Raw genomic sequence first — 18,777 nt, 5'->3', positions numbered from 1 at the left:
CAGAATAAAATCCAGACAATAAAAACTAGACTACCAGCTTATTGCCTTTGCAAAATAATATGATTCGGTTAAAATGCCATTGTATTAAAAAAGCCTCGTAAAAGTGTGAAGCTAAATGCTTAAATCTTTGTTAAAAATACTGTTACAAGTAATTACAATACAGACATCTTTGCTTTTACGTTTGATACGAAAAGAAAGTTGCACGATGATATTTTGTCAAATAATTCTTTCTATATGCGTTTACTACGTATATTAATTGTACGTGCTGGGTGTGAGCATGGTGGTAGTAGGATTGTTATGTACACAAGGTACGATTCGCAATGAAAATGAAGATAGCCAGCGCTCTAGTCAGCGATTATTTACAACGCTGCACAGTGCGGCCGAAGGCCACTTTTTGCGGCCAAAACTCCAAAATAAAAGTTTTTAGTTATAGTTTTTTTGTCATCAAGTTGGCTAAAGAAGTTCCCTGAGAGACGAAAAATATTCGGAGTGAGGTCCCTTGCCTCGAATCCCTTCCATAATCTTAGTCTGAATGTGGCCGTTTAGGCACGTGTAGCCACGCGTAGGAAAAATCGATTAATAAACGCTTGCATTGAACACGTGTGAAAGTTTTTACTGCCAAGTAAACTTTAAACAAAAAATGGATTCTACATCTGAAAGTAAGTACAATACTTAACAAAATTTCTGCTTGTAAAATACTAAATAGTAAATTGTTCAAAAGAGATATGCCCAGACTGTGTTTTATTATTATTTTTTTTTGTTATCTACATAGTCAAGTGAAAATTTTTTTATTTTGATAGATCCTGCTCTCTAAGTTATTAAAAGTTGTTGATAATATTATTATGTACCAAAAAAAAAAAAATTAGCTGCCCGTTGAGTTTTTTTGTACATTTATTTACAAAAATGAGCAAGTGAGACGGCGCATATACGCACCTGGAACTACCTAATATAATTGTGATGTGCGTGTGCGCACGTGTGTATGTATAAGACTTTCTGATTGTTCGTAAGCGCGCCACGCCAGGAACTTATACATACACACACAAACGCGCGCGCGCGCACACACACGCACACATATCCTATGTACAGTTGCAATGACATAAAAGATCGGAAGTGCCTCATGTTTCAAACAAATTCACTGTAAATATTTATTGTAAATATTTAATGTAAAAGTTTTATTTGTTTTTTTTAGGATCCAGTACTTCAACGGAAGATGAAATAACAAGATTAAAACTGTTCAATATAATAAATAAAGGAATTAAAAAAGACATCAAGGATATATATATATATATAATATGATAGAAAATTTCCTGTCTAAAACGCATAGATGTCAGTACATATTGTCAAATGACGAGCAAATGAAAATAGCAAAATTGATATCCGAGATGAAAAAGAGGTGGAACGATAGTAATCGAACAGAAGAAAATTTCCAAAGAAAAAATCAAGATTGGCTATTAAAGACACTAGATTCATACAAACCAGAGAAAGAAAAATCTGTTACAAAGCAATCTACCCCAGGTCGTCCAGGAGTGAGTTTTTCAGAGTCTTTTGATCGTAGTATAAGAAGAACAACTGAAAATTTATGAGCAACAGTATCGACAGACGTACTTTTGTATTCTGCAAAAAGTAAATTGCGGACTAAAGGTAAAACAGATTTTGCTATGGTAGTAGATGATATTACAAAAAATAGTCCTACGAAAGCTAAAAAATATAGAAAAAGTTTGGAATCCGTGGGTAATACAAATATTCCTTTTACAAGTTACAAAGCTTCATCTCTGTTTATTGAACTTAGGTTATCACAAAGTAAATACCAACAGTTGCGTAACGCTCATTTGGAAAATAAATCAAACCTGATACCTTCATACAAAAAGCTACAAAAGTCAAAATTGCAATGTTACCCAACTTCGGGACTCTCTTTTACTGTAGATAAAGCTGAAGTGAAATTACAACCTCTATTAGATCATACATTGGATCGTATTCTTTCAATTCAAATAGAAGTAGTGAAAACTTTATCAGAGGATAAACTCAAAAATTTAACTTTATTTTATAAATGGGACTGCAATGGTAGTTCGGGACACTCTGCGTACAAGCAAAAGCTTGACGAGAACAGCAATAGCGATGAGAGTATTTTTTTTACATCTGTAGTTCCACTACAACTTTTTTACACTAATACTTTGACAAAAGAAATAACTGTTGTATGGAAAAATATAAGAACATCGTCAACAAGATATTTTTGGCCTGTTTCAATTAAATGTGCTAATGAATCAGTAGATTTAACAAAAGAAACAATAAATAACGTTGAGCGGCAAATACGAGAGTTGATTCCATTAACTACTACCATTTCTGGGAAAGAAGTATCTATTAAATATGATTTGAGGTTGACGATGATAGATACTAAAGTTTGTAATTCAATAACTGATACAACATCCGCGATGCGTTGCTATTTATGTAATTGTACATTTAGTTAATTTAACGATATAGATAAAATGTTAGAACAGAAAATTGAAGAAGCTCATTTACAATTTGGCCTGTCAACTGTACATTGTTGGATTCGATGCTTTGAGTTTTTATTACATTTATCTTACAAACTTGACATTGGAAAATGGCAAGCTCGAACAAAAGAAGAAAAAGAATCACGATCAAAAAAAAAGGTAACATTCAAGCAGCCTTCAACAAAAAATTAGGCTTAATTGTTGACGTACCAAAAGCTGGTAGTGGAACTTCAAACGACGGAAATACGGCTCCAGATTTTTTTGAGAACTATCAAAAATCTGCAAAAATAACAGGAATTGATCAATATATCATACATCGTTTTTATATTATTTTGCAAATTATCACCTGTGGTCATGGTATGCACGAAGAAAATTTTCGCGAGTATGCTGTCAAATAAGCAAAAGATATTGTACAAAAATATCCCTGGTATTACATGCCCACATTAGTTCACAAACCTTTGATTCATGGCCGAATAATAATAAAATATTCAGTGTTGCCTATTGGTCAAAAGTCTGAAGATGCGCAGGAAGCCTGAAATAAATTTTTTTAAATTTATCGCGCAAATTTTGCCAGAAAACATTACCGTCAAAAGACAATGGAGGATGTCTTCAAACGGTTTTTAGTTGCATCTGATCCACAAATATCTAGTTGCCAAAAATTACCTTTAAAACCACTTAAATCTTTATCCAAAGATTGTATTAATTTGCTAGCACCTCCAAATGTAAGTAATAGAAAAGAAGATGAACAATCTTATGACAGTTCTTCCACTTCTGAAACAGACATGGATGAAGATGACTGTGACCGATATGAGACAATAGAACGTGAAAAGATTCATTGCTTTATATAAATGGGACAGTGTCCCATTTGTTCTATTGTTTTTCATATGACTTTAATTATTGTAAATTCAGTCATATGACTTTGAATATGTGTCATTGTTAATATAATACAATCGTGATGTAAAAGGGGAAGCGCCCCTCGTATTTATTTCTGAAGAGGTCGACTTTGGTTTCGACGAAACGTCGAATATTTTGTTTAATAAAAATGTGCTCTCTTTTACCAAGTTTTTATATTTACTTGTACCTTAACAAACTAAACGGCATGGTATGTCAAAAAATACACTTTTTTTACCCTTAACAATAATGATTTAGTTTTAGATAAGGTTTCTAAATAAGGTGCTAAGGCATTGGTATATATGTCTTGCACCAGATTATGACAAATAACCTTAAAACTGGAGAAAAATAAATTTATAATACCTGCTCTTCGATAGGTTGCAGCCTTAACTAAATGTTATGTCGATACGCAAGTATTGACAAACTGAAAGCTATCTTACAGCTTGACTAGAGCTGCACTTATATTAATTCAAAAAGAATGAGCATGGACTTCGATACAAGAACAAGGACAACTGAGTTGCAATGTTGGATCAACTAATCACTTAAGCTTTCCATTGTCATGTTAAAACGGTCGGCCTAGTTTTTGTTTAAGCCGTAAAAATTTACATATTACCATTTAACAATAATTTAAAATAAAATTTCATAATATTTTTAATTTTTTCATAACAAAAGTTAATAAAATGAGGCGTGTTACTGAGATGATAGAGTAATCATTTTTCGTAATCGAGATAACATCCATTATTTCTTTTAAAGTTACAAAAGTGATGTTTAGGAAAATTTGTTACATAGTCTACAATCCTTACAACAAATTAATACATAGAGATCGGTAATGTAAAAAAATGTTCACTTATGTTATGGCGACATTCTGTCACCACAACCCATTATCAGGTGACCTTAAAAGCATTACATCAAATTGTCACTTAATGTCGTGAACTAAAAGCTCAAATGCTTTACATTACACATTTTACATTCGTAAAAAAATTCATAAAAATATTTGTGACTAAAAAAATGAAACATGTTTGTACTATAAGAAAAAAAAACTCAAAGAGAAATTAGTTAAACAAAATGAAATCAGCATTTTATTCTTATAATTGCGATTGTAACAATAAAAATAAACAAAGCATTATTCTAAGATACGTTTTAAACTAAAGTTTGTAACGATATGATCATTGTTTTTTCAAAATTTTCAGATTTTTTATGTTGAGAGATTATGTTAATAACATCATTGTCATTTTTTACAAAGTGTATGAATATCAATAAGCTGTTAGTTGTAACTTTTTCTATTTAAAATTTGTAGTATTGTTCCGATAGTAGTTTAATATAATCGCCAACAACAGTATCCCATAAAATTAACTGCTGGATATTTTTCACAGTTATGAAATTTAAGCTTTTAAAATTATTTTATAATTCTCAGAACTTACTGCAACTGGAATCATGTTTTTGGATTTCCATAAAAGAAGACATTTCTGTTGTATTTGATTCTTTAAAATTAAAGTTATTTACATTTTTTATTTTTACATTTTATTTTCAGTCCAACCATTTTTTAAATCTTATGTCATGTACATTCATATAGTAATTTTATGCATGTAATGTATTTTATAATCATTGTATGCAATGCTTTTCAAGTTTGTAAGAGATCGATGGTACAAAAAGTCTTACGAATGTTACAATTCTATAGAGTTGTGGTAAGTGTAACTTATAATGTCAAACCATTTGCACGAGCTTTTTCATACAGCTATGGGCTCACATTCCACAGCATCGGCATATGAAAGAAGAAGCGTAGAGGGCACCAGAAAAAAAATATCATAGAAAAGGTATGTTTGGTTAACAAAAAGAGCTTTGATAGTCTTATGATATCCTACAACAAACGCTCATTCCGACATTATTCATGGCAGATACTAAAAAATTGCAGATAAACTTAGTTATTCTCGACGCTCTTCATGAACAACATAAATGCATATTATTTGATAAAATATATAAATACACACATTATTAGAACTACTGTATCAATATAAAAGTAAATAAGACTTTTAACAAAAGAGTCTATCGCTTGATTAATATTAAACTTACATAAAGATTTTTACTCGTTTTAACTTTTTCTAGTAGTTCTAGATTGTATCTATATTTTTGACTTGATAGAGTGGATCACAATCCATGCAGTTCCAGGTAGTTCTGTATTTCTACTACCAATAGTAAAATGTCTTTTAAAAAAATACCCTTTTTACTGCAAGCCCACTCTAAAGTATTAATATTAAATCAACGCTGGTTACTATTTTGAGTCAATTTTAAACAGTGTACTTTACCATTAATCCATAACGATTTTAATGCTAAATTTGGAAAAAAATGAATCGTCGAATAATATCGATTCATTGTTGGAAAGTAGTAAGAAAATAAAAGTCTGAAATTTAGTACAGGCTAAAAAAAACATTCAGCTTTGGGATTTGTAACTGACCTTAAATACTATTTGTCAAATTTTAGTCTACTCAATTTTAGTGAGTTTCATGTAAAGAATACATTTTACGTCCATGTAATTTACAGCTGTCAGTTTCTTATTTATTTTATTTATCAATGGACCTTACATGGCAGTTATAGTTTAAACAAGGTAGAATTGGTGTAGGCTGTTTACGGAATCCCTATAAGAATTACTGAGTAAAGAATACTGTAGCGCGTCTTACAGAAATCATTGCATGATTTGGGCGTGCATTCTAGCAAGAAATTGATAACGCTCAGAACTGTGTGATGAAGTTTGGAGTATATATATCACTAATCATCGATTATTATATTGTTACAATAATAGGTCGGCTTAAGGGCTTCAACAATTTGTTTTAAAATCAAATAAGTTCAATTTCATTATATTTTATTTTATTTTATTTGAAATGAATATTAGAAAAAAAAATAATAGAAAATTGAGCTTCTAATCAATAACACGTAATAGCATGAAACATTTGAACTAAGTTACTTTAGCACTAATGTATGAATTAATAAAAAAAAACATTAGTGATTTGCTACTAACCAGACAGCTGTACGCAACTAATAAACAAGAAAGTTTTCTTTTTAACGCTGAAAGGCTTAAACTGATATTAAACACAAAAAAAAAAAAAAAAAATCACACAATTATTATTGAGACCTATGACCTTGTAGGCATTACGCATCTTTTAGTATAAATGCTTCAACCATACATGTAAGGTTTATTTACAAATAAATATGTCACTTGCTTTTCACAAAATTTTGTACATGAGACTTAAAATTAAATTATTGAATATTTTCTGACTAAAAAAATATATTCAACAATTTATCTGATCAAGTTAAAGTTCTAGTTATGTAAAGATGTTTTATTTTGTTGAAATATTTTTGAATTTAAAAAAAAATTCTTTGATGATTTTTATTTTTTGCATAATAAAGCAAAAGTTTATTGTTATCTACATTGTGGTCTTGTGATATGAAAGTTTTCAACATTTAACTAATGTTATATTGAAAATTTATTGATTATTAAAATTAAATGTCAAAATGAACACTGATTAAATAATGATTCAAAGTTGATTTAACATCAATACTCATATCAAGGCTCCAGTAATAGAACACCTAGTACGCCCTTCTACTGTGATTGTACGAATGATTATTTTACACTCTATATTGTTAAGAATGGCAGCAATTCGTGCTTTGATTTTCAGGATTCGTATCAAAATTATGGTGCGTATTAATTCTCACTGTTTTAACCACAGTCAAGTCAGAATAAACAAATAATTTTAGATTCTAAAATTTCACCTCTCTTTATTAGCTGTTCTTCTTAAGATATCAAAAAATAAAATTAAAAAATCGTGAGCACTCCGACTGATAATATGATGCTGTAACTGTCAACGAGGATAACCACTTTTGAATGACGTTTAACACTGGTTAAAACATAATTGACACATCGAAGTGAAGTAAATCACCAGTTCGCCATGCCAGGCTTATTTAGTGTCATAAAGTAAATCTGACATGAACAGCCACCCTTAGCTGACGAAAAAAATACTTTGTCGTTGCGCTCACAGAGGAATTTCAGTCGCTGTGCCTTTTTATGCATAAATACACCATCTAGGTGGCCGCTTTCTACACTCCTTATCTCGATGGCTTTATTACCCCAGCCCATAATTTGTCCAATGCCAATGTAGGCGACGCTTGTCGGCATTTCACCCCACTGTAGTACCATAGTCTTAGAGACGCGACCGTAGGTATTGACGTAAACACCCTCGTTGTCATAACAGAGAAGTAGCTGCATGCCATTACTGTTGGGTAAAGCGACGATACAATGCGGGCATATTGGATTTTGGGTATGCTTCGGCATGTAGATATCGTAGACGGTAGCTGAGTCAAGATCAACGGCGTGGAAGCCATCGGTACTACCATAGATGACTTTAAGGCGGGTACCTTCTTCAATAGTAAGATCGACAAGAAGAGGTCGGTGTGCAAGCTCACCAAATGATTTGAAAGCCATAAATTTGTGATAGGGCTTGGGCGCCCATGCATAAATTTCTATAGACTCTTTTAGAGCAATCACAAGAAACTTAATACGCTCGTACTTAACGATTTTGAAGTGCACAGCACCCTGGAGATCTCCCACATTTATCCAGCCGTTACGTCGTTCAACCTGCTCACTATGACCATCAGTGCGAAGAATTTTGCTTTTTAGCCAAGAAAGGTAATAGACACGCACGCGATTTTTCTTTCCACTAACAGTAACAAGAATATTTTGTCCTTCAAGCACCTCCATTTGCTGAAATCTGCGTCGACTTATTAATTGGTACACTTTGCCTTGACCGCTGCGATCAAGTAGCATCAAGCCATTTTCAGTGCCAATGAGTAGGTTTACCCCCCAAAGGGCTGCACAAAGAATCTCACTGTTAAAACGTTTCTTGTACTTACGTATCTCAGGTGTATCTGAGCTGAGGTCATGGCTTGTGGGCGTAACATTGACATTAACATGTGACTCACGGCGGGCTGGTCCAGCACCAAAGCCAAATGTTAAAAAAGAGCGCTGCTTCTGTTGGAGCGCAAGAGGTGGAGATTTGACTGCCTGACGATATTCATCGCTGATTGACTTGTCCTGGCGTTGACCTGGTGACGAGGTTAATAAATCCGGTAATACTGAGCTGGTTCGGGAGCCTGGTGAGTCCAATCGTTGGAAGTCACCACTTGTTGTGCCAGTCACCCCGCCTCGGCCGCGTTCACTAGCCTCACGGCGCTTCATTACTAAAGTATGTTCTCCCAGCTCTTCTTCATCGGGCGTTGGTGGAAGTGGGCGATTCGGTGCCCCAGCCTCGTGGTATGAGTTATGACCCTGCTGGGCTATCACCAGCTGTTGAAGTGGACCTCCACCCACGCTCCCACCCGATGATGATGATGAAGACGAGGATTCAAGATGTGGCAGTGGCTTGGGCGGATCACTAGCTAGAAGCGTGCCATCATTGCGATTACTATTACCACTTACGTCTTCTATATCATCATCACTGTCACTCTCAATCATGAGCGCCATTGGTTTAAATATATGACTGTTTCTCTGGGAGACAGGCACGCTGACAGAGCCACCAGAAGCCATGGCCCGCTCGACTGCAGGAAGATTCGAGGATGGTGTAAGTGCTTTGTGCACCTGCCGCAGGTCATCTTTAGGCGTCGGTGGCAGCGGTCGTGATGGTGGGTGTGGATCTGGTACGACAATTAGCCGATGCGGCACTGAAGGCCGAACATGCGGTAGTGGCAATAGTTGTTGGATCATAGTCTCTGGAGGATCCTTCATGCGACCCGGCAACTGAGCTGACTGCTTGGATATATCCTTGGCTGAAGCGCAGACAGCAACAGTAGCAGTAGAAGCATGAGTTTGTGCCTGCTGTTGCTGTTGACCTGGTATTTCTTGAGAGAGCGTACGACCTTCTTGAATCTGCTGAAAATTGCGGCGCAAAGTATCGCCACCAGGCACCTGGATAATGGAAGAGGGCTCACCTGCGACTGCCACTTCATCGTCCTCGTTCTCGCTACCACTGTAGCGGTAGTCGTCCCGCTCTTTCTCTTGCTTGCGTTTTTTACAACGATCGATATGATCCTTGAGCTGGATCCGCACTTGGCGCTCAGTTGGCTGGTCACGTATGAATGCGTGTTTCAGTAGTTGCTCGGTGTAAGGGCGCTGGTGGTAATCCTTTACAAGGACGGTCTCGATAAAATTCTGGAATTTCTTGGCCCATTTTTTTGATTTAAGCCGAGGTGGTGGATTTCGCGGAATCAAAAATAGTGCTCGCATGGGGTGTAGATCACAAAGAGGAGGTTGTGACTCAGCCATCTCTAAGGCAGTAATACCTAGAGACCAGAGATCACTTCTATTATCATAGGTCGCCTCGGGATTTTCATCACAGGCTATTACTTCAGGTGCCATCCAGTATGGTGTTCCAATGAATGTGTTCCTGCGCCCAATAGTTCGGTCAAGTTGGGCGCTTACCCCAAAGTCGACGAGCTTGACCTCAGCGTTGTCAGTTAACAGAACGTTTTGACCTTTTATGTCACGGTGTATTACCTTATTACTATGCAAGTAGCTGAGGCCTCGCAAAATCTCTCTTGAGATATAAGCGATCCATTCCTCTTTCAGGCTTTGACCTTTAGTTGATTTAACAAGGTCTGTAACAGAACCTGCACCGCAGTACTCCATCACAAGCCAGAGTTGGTCGTCTTTGCCAGGTGGAGATTTTTTGACGAAGGCACCATAGTAAGTAGCTATATTTCTATGGTTTGAATATCTTTTGAGTACATTAATCTCCAGTTTGATCTCCTCCTCTTCATCTTCAGTAACATCCATAACCTTGATAGCAGCTAACTGACCAGTCTTTGTATGTCGACCCTTATACACCTGCCCATAAGTACCGTTACCAACAACTTCTATTAGCTCAAATATGCCTGCTGGATCCTTTAAAGCATTGAGGTCTATATCATCTAGTGAGCAATTGACGCTCGGCGTTAAATTGTGAGCCATCTTGATTTGTTCAATCTGAAAACAGAACAAAAAATTTTTAAATGAGAAGTAATCATTAGTTGATCTTACAAATTTTAACAAACCATTAGTGGATATTTTCAACATCTCATGATATCACAAATTATACCCCCTACGTGCTTTGCGTACCACGTTTATAACTTTACTTACAGTCAAGACAACAGAGGTTAAACATTTGAAAAATTTTTTATTAAATCAATTCTAAAAGATATGCTATCAGTTTATTTTTACTAATATTAAAATACAACGTTTCAGCCGTGTATGTACGGCCCTCTTTGTCTACAATAGTTAAGCAGCGTCAAAAATTTAACAATTCCAAACTACTATGCCCAAATTCAAATTTGACTGTGTGATAAGAATGAAATGGAAAAAAACTAGAATAAGAAATTTTTTTACAATAAAGAGCCATTTGAACGTGCTGTTATCACAGCTTTTTATTTAGAGGTTCAAAGCTTAGCATCAACTAATATTTCAGCCATATAGATAAAAAAAGAGTGACAACACCAATAAAAGCAATGTTATTCTTTCTCGAGAACTCATAGTCGTTAACTTAATATTTTTATGAACCTAGTTAATGAAACAAAATATTTAAAATGTTGGACAATTGTATTTCTTAAAAAATTGCAGATAAATTCTGTTTGATAATATTGATATCCTTAATCTGGAAAAGTGATACGTCATTTTTTAACTTGCTATGTAAGGAAAAAAATTATCATTTTTCTGCAACATAAATTTTTTAATTCCACAAAAGCGTCTTTTAACTAGATATATCTAACAGTTCTTCGTGATAGCCACAATAAGACTTATGTAATAATAGTAGTTTTCGTACCTAATGGTGCATGTCACCAGGGTAACTACTGGGTCCTAGGGACTCCTTGTGCTTGCCCTAGTTGGATACGTACCAGGTGCGAAGCTTATTTTTCCTACCAAGGGCAAATAACCCTTACAAAAGCTCAAGGTAGGAAATAGTAGTTTTCGTTGAATAAGTGCCATCGTCTCCGGGGCTATTTTGCGGCCCAAGGGACCTACAAAACAGGGCCCAAGGGAAGTAAGGTAGCCATGGTGCAATAGTACTTAAATAGCGAATCACATTTCTCCTACCAAGGGCACACTAGCCTCTCAAAAAGGCCAGAGGTAGGGAAATACTATTTTATACTGTGCGTAGTTTCCTCAGTGACTTGTTCACCATGTATAAGGCAATTTTTTTCCTCTTCAATAATGTGTGTAAGACAATGGTTACACTTATAAGTTTTTTTTATCATATTAACACGATTCAGCCTTTACAGAATCAAAATTCAAGGTTCTTAATAGGCTAAAATCTCTATAATATAACAATACAAATCACTTTAAAATAAGAATAAAAAAAATTTTTGACTTTTACAAAACAACAGAATCACTTTGTACTTACAATTACTCGATCAGCGAAAATAATTATAAAAATTTTTCTATAGCACTGTTATATTCTCGATTGCCTAAGTATTAGCGTCTGAGTCTGTACCATGATGGGTGACTCACACGACCGTCTCAAAGCATAAGTCAATAAACTCACTAAAAGTTTAAAGAAAGACATGTACTGAGTTCGACTGCAAGGGAGAAGTGACAATTTGAAGTTATTGTCGCGGATGTTATGCAGTTTTTATGTGGTAAACTAACACCAACTTACGTCTTGAATATTCACAATAGCTTTTGTGTTAATTGTTCTTACTTTTAGACTTCTAGATGACTATTCTAGGCAGCATGCTTTATTATTATTGGAATTTATTTTGTAGACTATATTATTTTCATTACTATTATTTCAAAGGTCTTTTCCCACTTCCATAAATTTTGAAAACTTGTCTTCTCTTTGAAATGCATGCAGTGTATTATCTGAAATGTATACTTTACCTACTCAACTATTATGAAAAATTATTGTTAATAACTAATTATCTAGGTGTTTAAGGTAGCTCCCTACCACTACATAATATACAATTTACATAAATTTTTCAAAATATCGATTAAATATAATAATAGAGATAAAGTGTTACATGGAAAAAAAATGCACTGAATCACCTAAAATTTGGATATGGCTTTGAAAAAAAAAAAAAAACTCAAGTCCTTTTATTGTTTTGAAAATATACAGTTAAAAATATAAATTGACTCAACGTCTGCAGGTGTATACGTTTTGTAGTGTCGTTCAAGATAAAAATCAGTTTCTTGAACTTAATATTAACAAAATGTTTACATTACAATGCATTTTTTTTTTATTACATTCTAGATCATGCACACTGATGAACTCTTCCACGATCACCAAACGTTACTTTTCTCTTTCAATTCGCAAACAAGTGGATGACTAGTTATGAACAATTATATCTCATAACAACACACTTGGTTAAGTAGAAATTTCAGATGATGTACTCAATGCCCAATAAAATTTAGATTACGGTTTAAATTCCTTATTCTCCAGGAATTTTGATAAATGTATGGATTTGGAGCGTTATTACACGATTTTTCGAAGCTGTTTTTTCAAGCAACACACACACACACACACACACACATGTATATTGTTACGGGGTGCCACCGATGCGTATTTAACGAGGCGGAATTCGCAACCTCGAGCGGGCCTGTGTTGCCCGGATACCCTCGGTGACACTTCCTGTAAGGGATGTTCGCGGGTCTCATTCGCCAAGACACCACTGGGGTCAAGTATCGCGGCGAACTTGGACGTCGTCGCCTCTCGCGTCGACTATAACACAACACAGGGGGGACAGGGCATACACAGAGAAGAGTAAGCACTCACGAGTATTATATTAAACAAAATATGTATTCGAAACAGTATGAAAATAAGTACAAAATCTACTTTACTCGCAGGTGCATGCGTGTGTGTGTGTGTGTATGTACGCTCGACGAGCGCGAATACTCGACCAGCTCGCGGTGCAAACTCGCGAACCAGGCAGACACGCGGGCTAATCAAGGGCTGCTGCCCTTTACAATAAACTGCCTATTGGCAGGTACTTACAGCGTCTCGAAGGTCGCTCCTCAACGATGCCTTGGATAGGCCAAGACCATGGACGCTAACGAAGCGGGTACGCAGAGGCCAGTAGGCGTCCCTACTGGCTGCGTTGCAAGGTCAAGGTCATCAGGGCTGGCCTTGGCTCGACCTCGTCAATAGGGTCAGGAGCAGGGTCGCGGCACCAGACACTGCACAGCGACGTCGCACTGGATCACCGCCAAGGGTCGCCGATATCCGCGATATCAGCGGAAATCACACCACATTCTCGCGTATCAAAATAACAATAACTTTGCTTCTCGCGTGAAATCAACCAAAATCTCGCTTCTTGCACGCTTAAAGGCCCAAGTTAATCTAGCGCTCTCCCAACCTTTTCTTCTCTTCCCCTCCTTTCCCTTACCACTTTCCCACCTAGTCCCTTTAACTCTTTTTCCCCTTTTCCCTGCTTCCCTACCTGCCTTAGCCTGCTGGTGATGGCCTAACGGTCTCTCACCGTTACAATATATATATATTCTAGTAGGGCTTCGCCCCCCAGCACGCTCTGCGCGCCAACCCTCTACTGTTCTAACTTGAAAGGAGAGTCTTAAAAATTTTATCTGTTAGTGGGGAGAGGTTGGTGCCCAGAATTTCATAAGAAAAAAGAGTTTTTGATCTACATGGTTAAGCATTGGTTATATATTTATCAGTAAATTTCCACACCATCCAGAAGGTACTATTGTGGTATGTGGAGAGATTTTTTTTGAACTTCCTGTTATGTTTAAAGAAAAAATATTTGATATAATGTACATAAATTTGAATCAAGATCAAAAAAAAAATTTTTCAACTATTTGTGAACAAGAAGAAAAAGTACATTTCATAGATGGTCCTCGAGGATCTGGAAAAACCTACTTATATAAGACACTCATTTATTATTTTCTTTCTAGAGGTAAAAATATTTTCTCAATGGCTTGGACAGGAATTGCGTCTGTATTACTACCAAAAGGTATGACCAGTCATAGAACTTTGCGTTTACCTTTAGATTTCGATAATATTAAAAGTGTATTTTTAGAATTTGAAACTGGAAAAAAAAATTAAGGGAAGTTGATTTAATTATATGGGACAAGGATTCTATGATTCCGAAAAAAGCTCTAAGAATCGTTGATAGTACATTAAGAGACTTGTGTAATACAAAACTTTGCTTTGGTAATGAATTAGTAGTATTAGGAGGAGATTTTCGAAAAATCTTTTCAGTTATAAAAACCGGTAATAAAACTACGATAATAGAAGAAACTATTAAATCATCATTTTTATGGAAGTTTTTCAAAATTTTAAGATAACAAAATAATATTCGTTCTAGTAATAAAGAATTTACAAAATTATTGTTAAGAATTGGAGAAGGGGACATAGAAACATTTAACATTCCTAAATCCTGGATAACAGATGATGTCTGTACTAAAATATTTAATAATTACAATAACTGTTTTGGTAATAACGTAATACTAACTTCACATAGTAAATATACTTTTTTTTAAACAATAAAATTTTAAGTAAATTAAATGGAGAAACAAAAACTTATTACAGTATCGATACTGTAATGCTAATTCAAAATTTGAGTATATCAGACGGATTATGTAACGGTACACGATTGCGAATTACTAAACTGTTGAACCATAACATAGAAGACGAAATAGTTACGGGAGAAAAATTGGTAATAAAGTTTTTATTTCTAAAATTACATTAAATACTGGAATAACTTCATTATTACCCTTTATTTGATATAGAAAACAATTCCTATTAATTGTAGCATTGGCTATGACTATAAACAAGTCTCAAGGTCAGAGTTTTGATAATGTAGGATTATACTTTAAAAAACCTCTATTTTCTCATAGTCAATTATACGTGGCTTTATCGAGATGCAAAAATAAAAATGAAATTTTCGCTTAAATCGATAAAGAAAACATTTCAAATATTTAAAATTTAGTTTGGAAAGAAGTTTTGGATTATAAGTAATAATGTGTCTCATAACAACAACATGATTTTGATATTCCTATATGTATGGACAAAATTTATTACTTAATAATACATCCCATTAATCTATATTATGTTGTACCAATTGTACTAATTGTACCAATTTCAACACTTATTTAAAACAGAATAGGAATAGACCTAAGTCTTCGTGGTTTGATAGGGCTTTATAAGTTGACACATAAAATAAGTCATCTTAATGCGAAACCTTCACGGTTTGTATGGATAATAAACTAAATGTAATTTGAATTTTTGTATGTATTGGTATTATTCATTCGTATAGAAAATAATATAATACCTACACATAAAAATTCTACTTATAGTTTAACATAAATGCTAATAAAAAAAAGCTTAACGCACCAAGAACTTTATACTTACAAATAAATGGAAATACAATTGATATAAATTGATTTTTGGTCGTATTAAGTTTTATAAATGAAATGGTTATGAATTATTCGTATGTATAAAGTCCCTCTATTTACCTCCTGGGTGGTGTGGAAAAATGTGTGAAAACAAAATATATTGTAAGAAACAAAACATGTTCTTATTAGTTAACATTCTTCACAAATAAACATTTTTACGGTACAAAAATACATATGACATATTATTTTTATGATGTATTAAATTAAATTTTTTTTAAAAGACTCTGAGTAAAACATGAATGACTAAATAATCTTAAAACTCCCAATATAAGTGGTTTTATATGGTGGAAAGTTGCTTGGAATGCCTCACACACTTAACTATATGATATAACAGTTAACTTTATAATTCAATATATAATAATAATGATGCTTTGCGCAATGACCCCCTATAACTCAATTATGACTTTAAATTTATCTTGATGATAAGATAAATTGTGGCGATAAGACAGTTTTGTCTTTAAGTAATGTAACATTAAAGAAGATTAAAAATAATAGACGAATCTATATACGATACCTACACGTCTATATACACATCAAGGTCCAAGAAATACGATAATTAAGATGTGATCCACGGCCTCCTAAAGAAGTATCGCAGACGGTTGGGGGTGGTGGGGGCGATGGGGATCACGAAAAAATGCGATGGGGGCTGTGAGGGGTTTTAGAAAAAACTGCGATATGTCAAAATAAGAGAAAAAATGACAGGTTTTTACCTTATTTTGTGGAGGGTCGGTGAGGGCGGTGAGAGGGGGGCTAAGGGGGCGGTGGAAAGGTTGTGTGGAATGCCACACCGAGATAACTATATCATGTAGGTAGATATACATGTATGTAAATGTATATATGTATACATACATATGTATATCTATATATAATATAGTTGTATTAACGAAAGTGAGTCTCAGCCTCCCACTTCCCCTTAGCGCCCCCTTCATTCACATAGTTATTTGCTTGTTTTTACGTCATTTTTGATTAAATTATATTTTAGTAACCTCCCCCCCCCGCTCTTATTTACTCCCTGTCGACCACCCCTCCAAAAAATTCTTATTTATAGAATATTTTACCATCTAAAATGGTAATAAATATACGCAGTTTAGTACCCAAGTCATGCCTCGTTTTTAGGGTTTTTTGAGTCACTGATCATGTGTCTCCCTCTGTCTATTCGCTCCCCCTTACTCACTTAATGTCTCTGAATTACCATTATTGTTTAACTTGATTGAACTTTTACATTTCAAATCTCTTTCTGGTCCATGTTTACTTTACCCAATTATAAAATTCTTGATGACCTGAGGACTTTGTTAACAAAAAGACATAATTTAGGATGAGGTATAATTAAATAGACAAACACAATTAGCTTTTGAAGCAACAATTCATTCTGTTAATTTAATGTTGTGACATTTCATGTGTTGTTTTAATCCATCTGTTCTTTCAAGACCCTTTCCACATTTTTCACATATTTTTTTTCATGGTTTTCTATGGATTAACATATGTGTGTTTAAATTTGACGATTTTTGGAGTTACATATTTCTGAATTACTGAAAAATTTCTTGCTAAACAATATTTTTAATTTCTGATTTATTCTCGGATTCAATTTGAATTAAAATTCTTTTTGGATTCTTACATCTTCATAAAGCAACGTATAATTGTCCGTTAGAGAATAACAATTTTTTAATATACAATTCTAAATAATCAAAACTCTGTCCTTGTAATTTTCTGATAAATATAGAACATGCTAATACAAAGGGAAACTGTTTTCTGTAAAAGACAAAAGGTAATGATGATGAGGTGCCAGTATTCAATATTATTCTAGGAATATAAACTTTGCTTTCTTTTTTTTGCCGTTATTATTTCTGATTCTATATTATACTTAAATAATTTTGTTATCTCTAATCTTGTACCATTACAGAGACCGCCTGATATACTTAAATTTCTTATTAACATCACTATAGCATTTATTATTAATTTCAATTCGTGTGGCAGAAGACTTTCTCTGATATCATTTAAAAATTCGAATGGAAAATTAATATTTATGTTATCATTGTTGTCATTGTTTTATCAACTCCTTAGTGAATCGCGTATTCTGCTGTTGTGAACTCATTCTTAGCCTGCATTGATAATTACACGAGTAATGTCGTTATTTTGTCTACTCAATCTGTTATTGGGGGGTTGGCACGCAGAGCACGCAGGGGGGCCTTAGCCCCACTAGTATATATATGCATTTCTATATATATATATATATATATATATATATATATATATATATATATATACATATTGTTAAATACGTTTTTTGATGCAGTGCCATGGCTTGCTACTTACCAGAAACTGAACTTAGAACTTTAAATTGATCGTAGTCACAAAATGATTATTGACTCGGTTTCTAGTACACCTAATTAGTTTTATATTAAGTTACTAGAGCATAAGGTACCAGCTCAAGTGTCAAGAAAGTGCAATTTTGTGCCTATAAGCATACTTTTCGCCCAGTGATAGTATATCATGACCCTAGATCGAAAAAGTAAAGAAAATTTTAGATCAGTCAAATTTTACCGTAAGGCGAAACCAAGGTTTCTTCAGTTGCATCCGTTGTATACGATTTTTCGAGGAGCTGAAAAGTAAATTACTGGTTGCGCAGTAGATGCAAATATTAACTTTTAGTGCAGATGCATTAGACTCCTTTTTAAAACTGATTGATAGTAGCAATCTTATTGCATAAACTTGTCGATAAAAATTCGCTCTTTTGATAGGACTAAAATATAAACAAAACTTCTTTACAGCTCATACAGAAAAAAAGCAAAATAATATAAAAAAATATGTTTCCAAAGCAGCTGTTTAGGGTACCAAGAATTTATGCGTTGAATTAAAATCGATGCTGTACTTTCTAAATTAATAACCAACCCAAATTTACCGACGGTTATTTTAATAGCTCCTTTACATACATTGATCAATTTTTGGCCCACTTAACAATTTTATGAAAGGTTA

General features: G+C 34.2%; 1 protein-coding gene across 6 annotated transcripts in view; it reads right to left on the bottom strand.

Annotated features, from left to right (window-relative positions):
* Positions 1-4,194: 4,194 nt before the first annotated feature.
* Positions 4,195-18,777, bottom strand: part of msn (serine/threonine-protein kinase msn) — a 176,994-nt gene continuing 162,411 nt past the window's right edge. For all 6 annotated transcript variants that reach the window (XM_089593638.1, XM_014359017.3, XM_014359016.3 and 3 more), the window contains one exon: positions 4,195-10,389. In XM_089593638.1, coding sequence (XP_089449764.1) covers positions 7,309-10,374 — 3,066 coding nt within the window. In that variant the 5' untranslated portion in view covers positions 10,375-10,389 and the 3' untranslated portion in view covers positions 4,195-7,308. The remainder of the gene's footprint in view (positions 10,390-18,777) is intronic.

This window comes from Copidosoma floridanum, unplaced genomic scaffold, assembly GCF_036245765.1.
Source record: "Copidosoma floridanum isolate Cflo_tuat_1 unplaced genomic scaffold, Cflo_Japanese_pri ptg000020l, whole genome shotgun sequence".
Taxonomy (NCBI): Eukaryota; Metazoa; Arthropoda; class Insecta; order Hymenoptera; family Encyrtidae; genus Copidosoma; species Copidosoma floridanum.
This window is presented reverse-complemented; position numbering and strand designations above follow the sequence as displayed.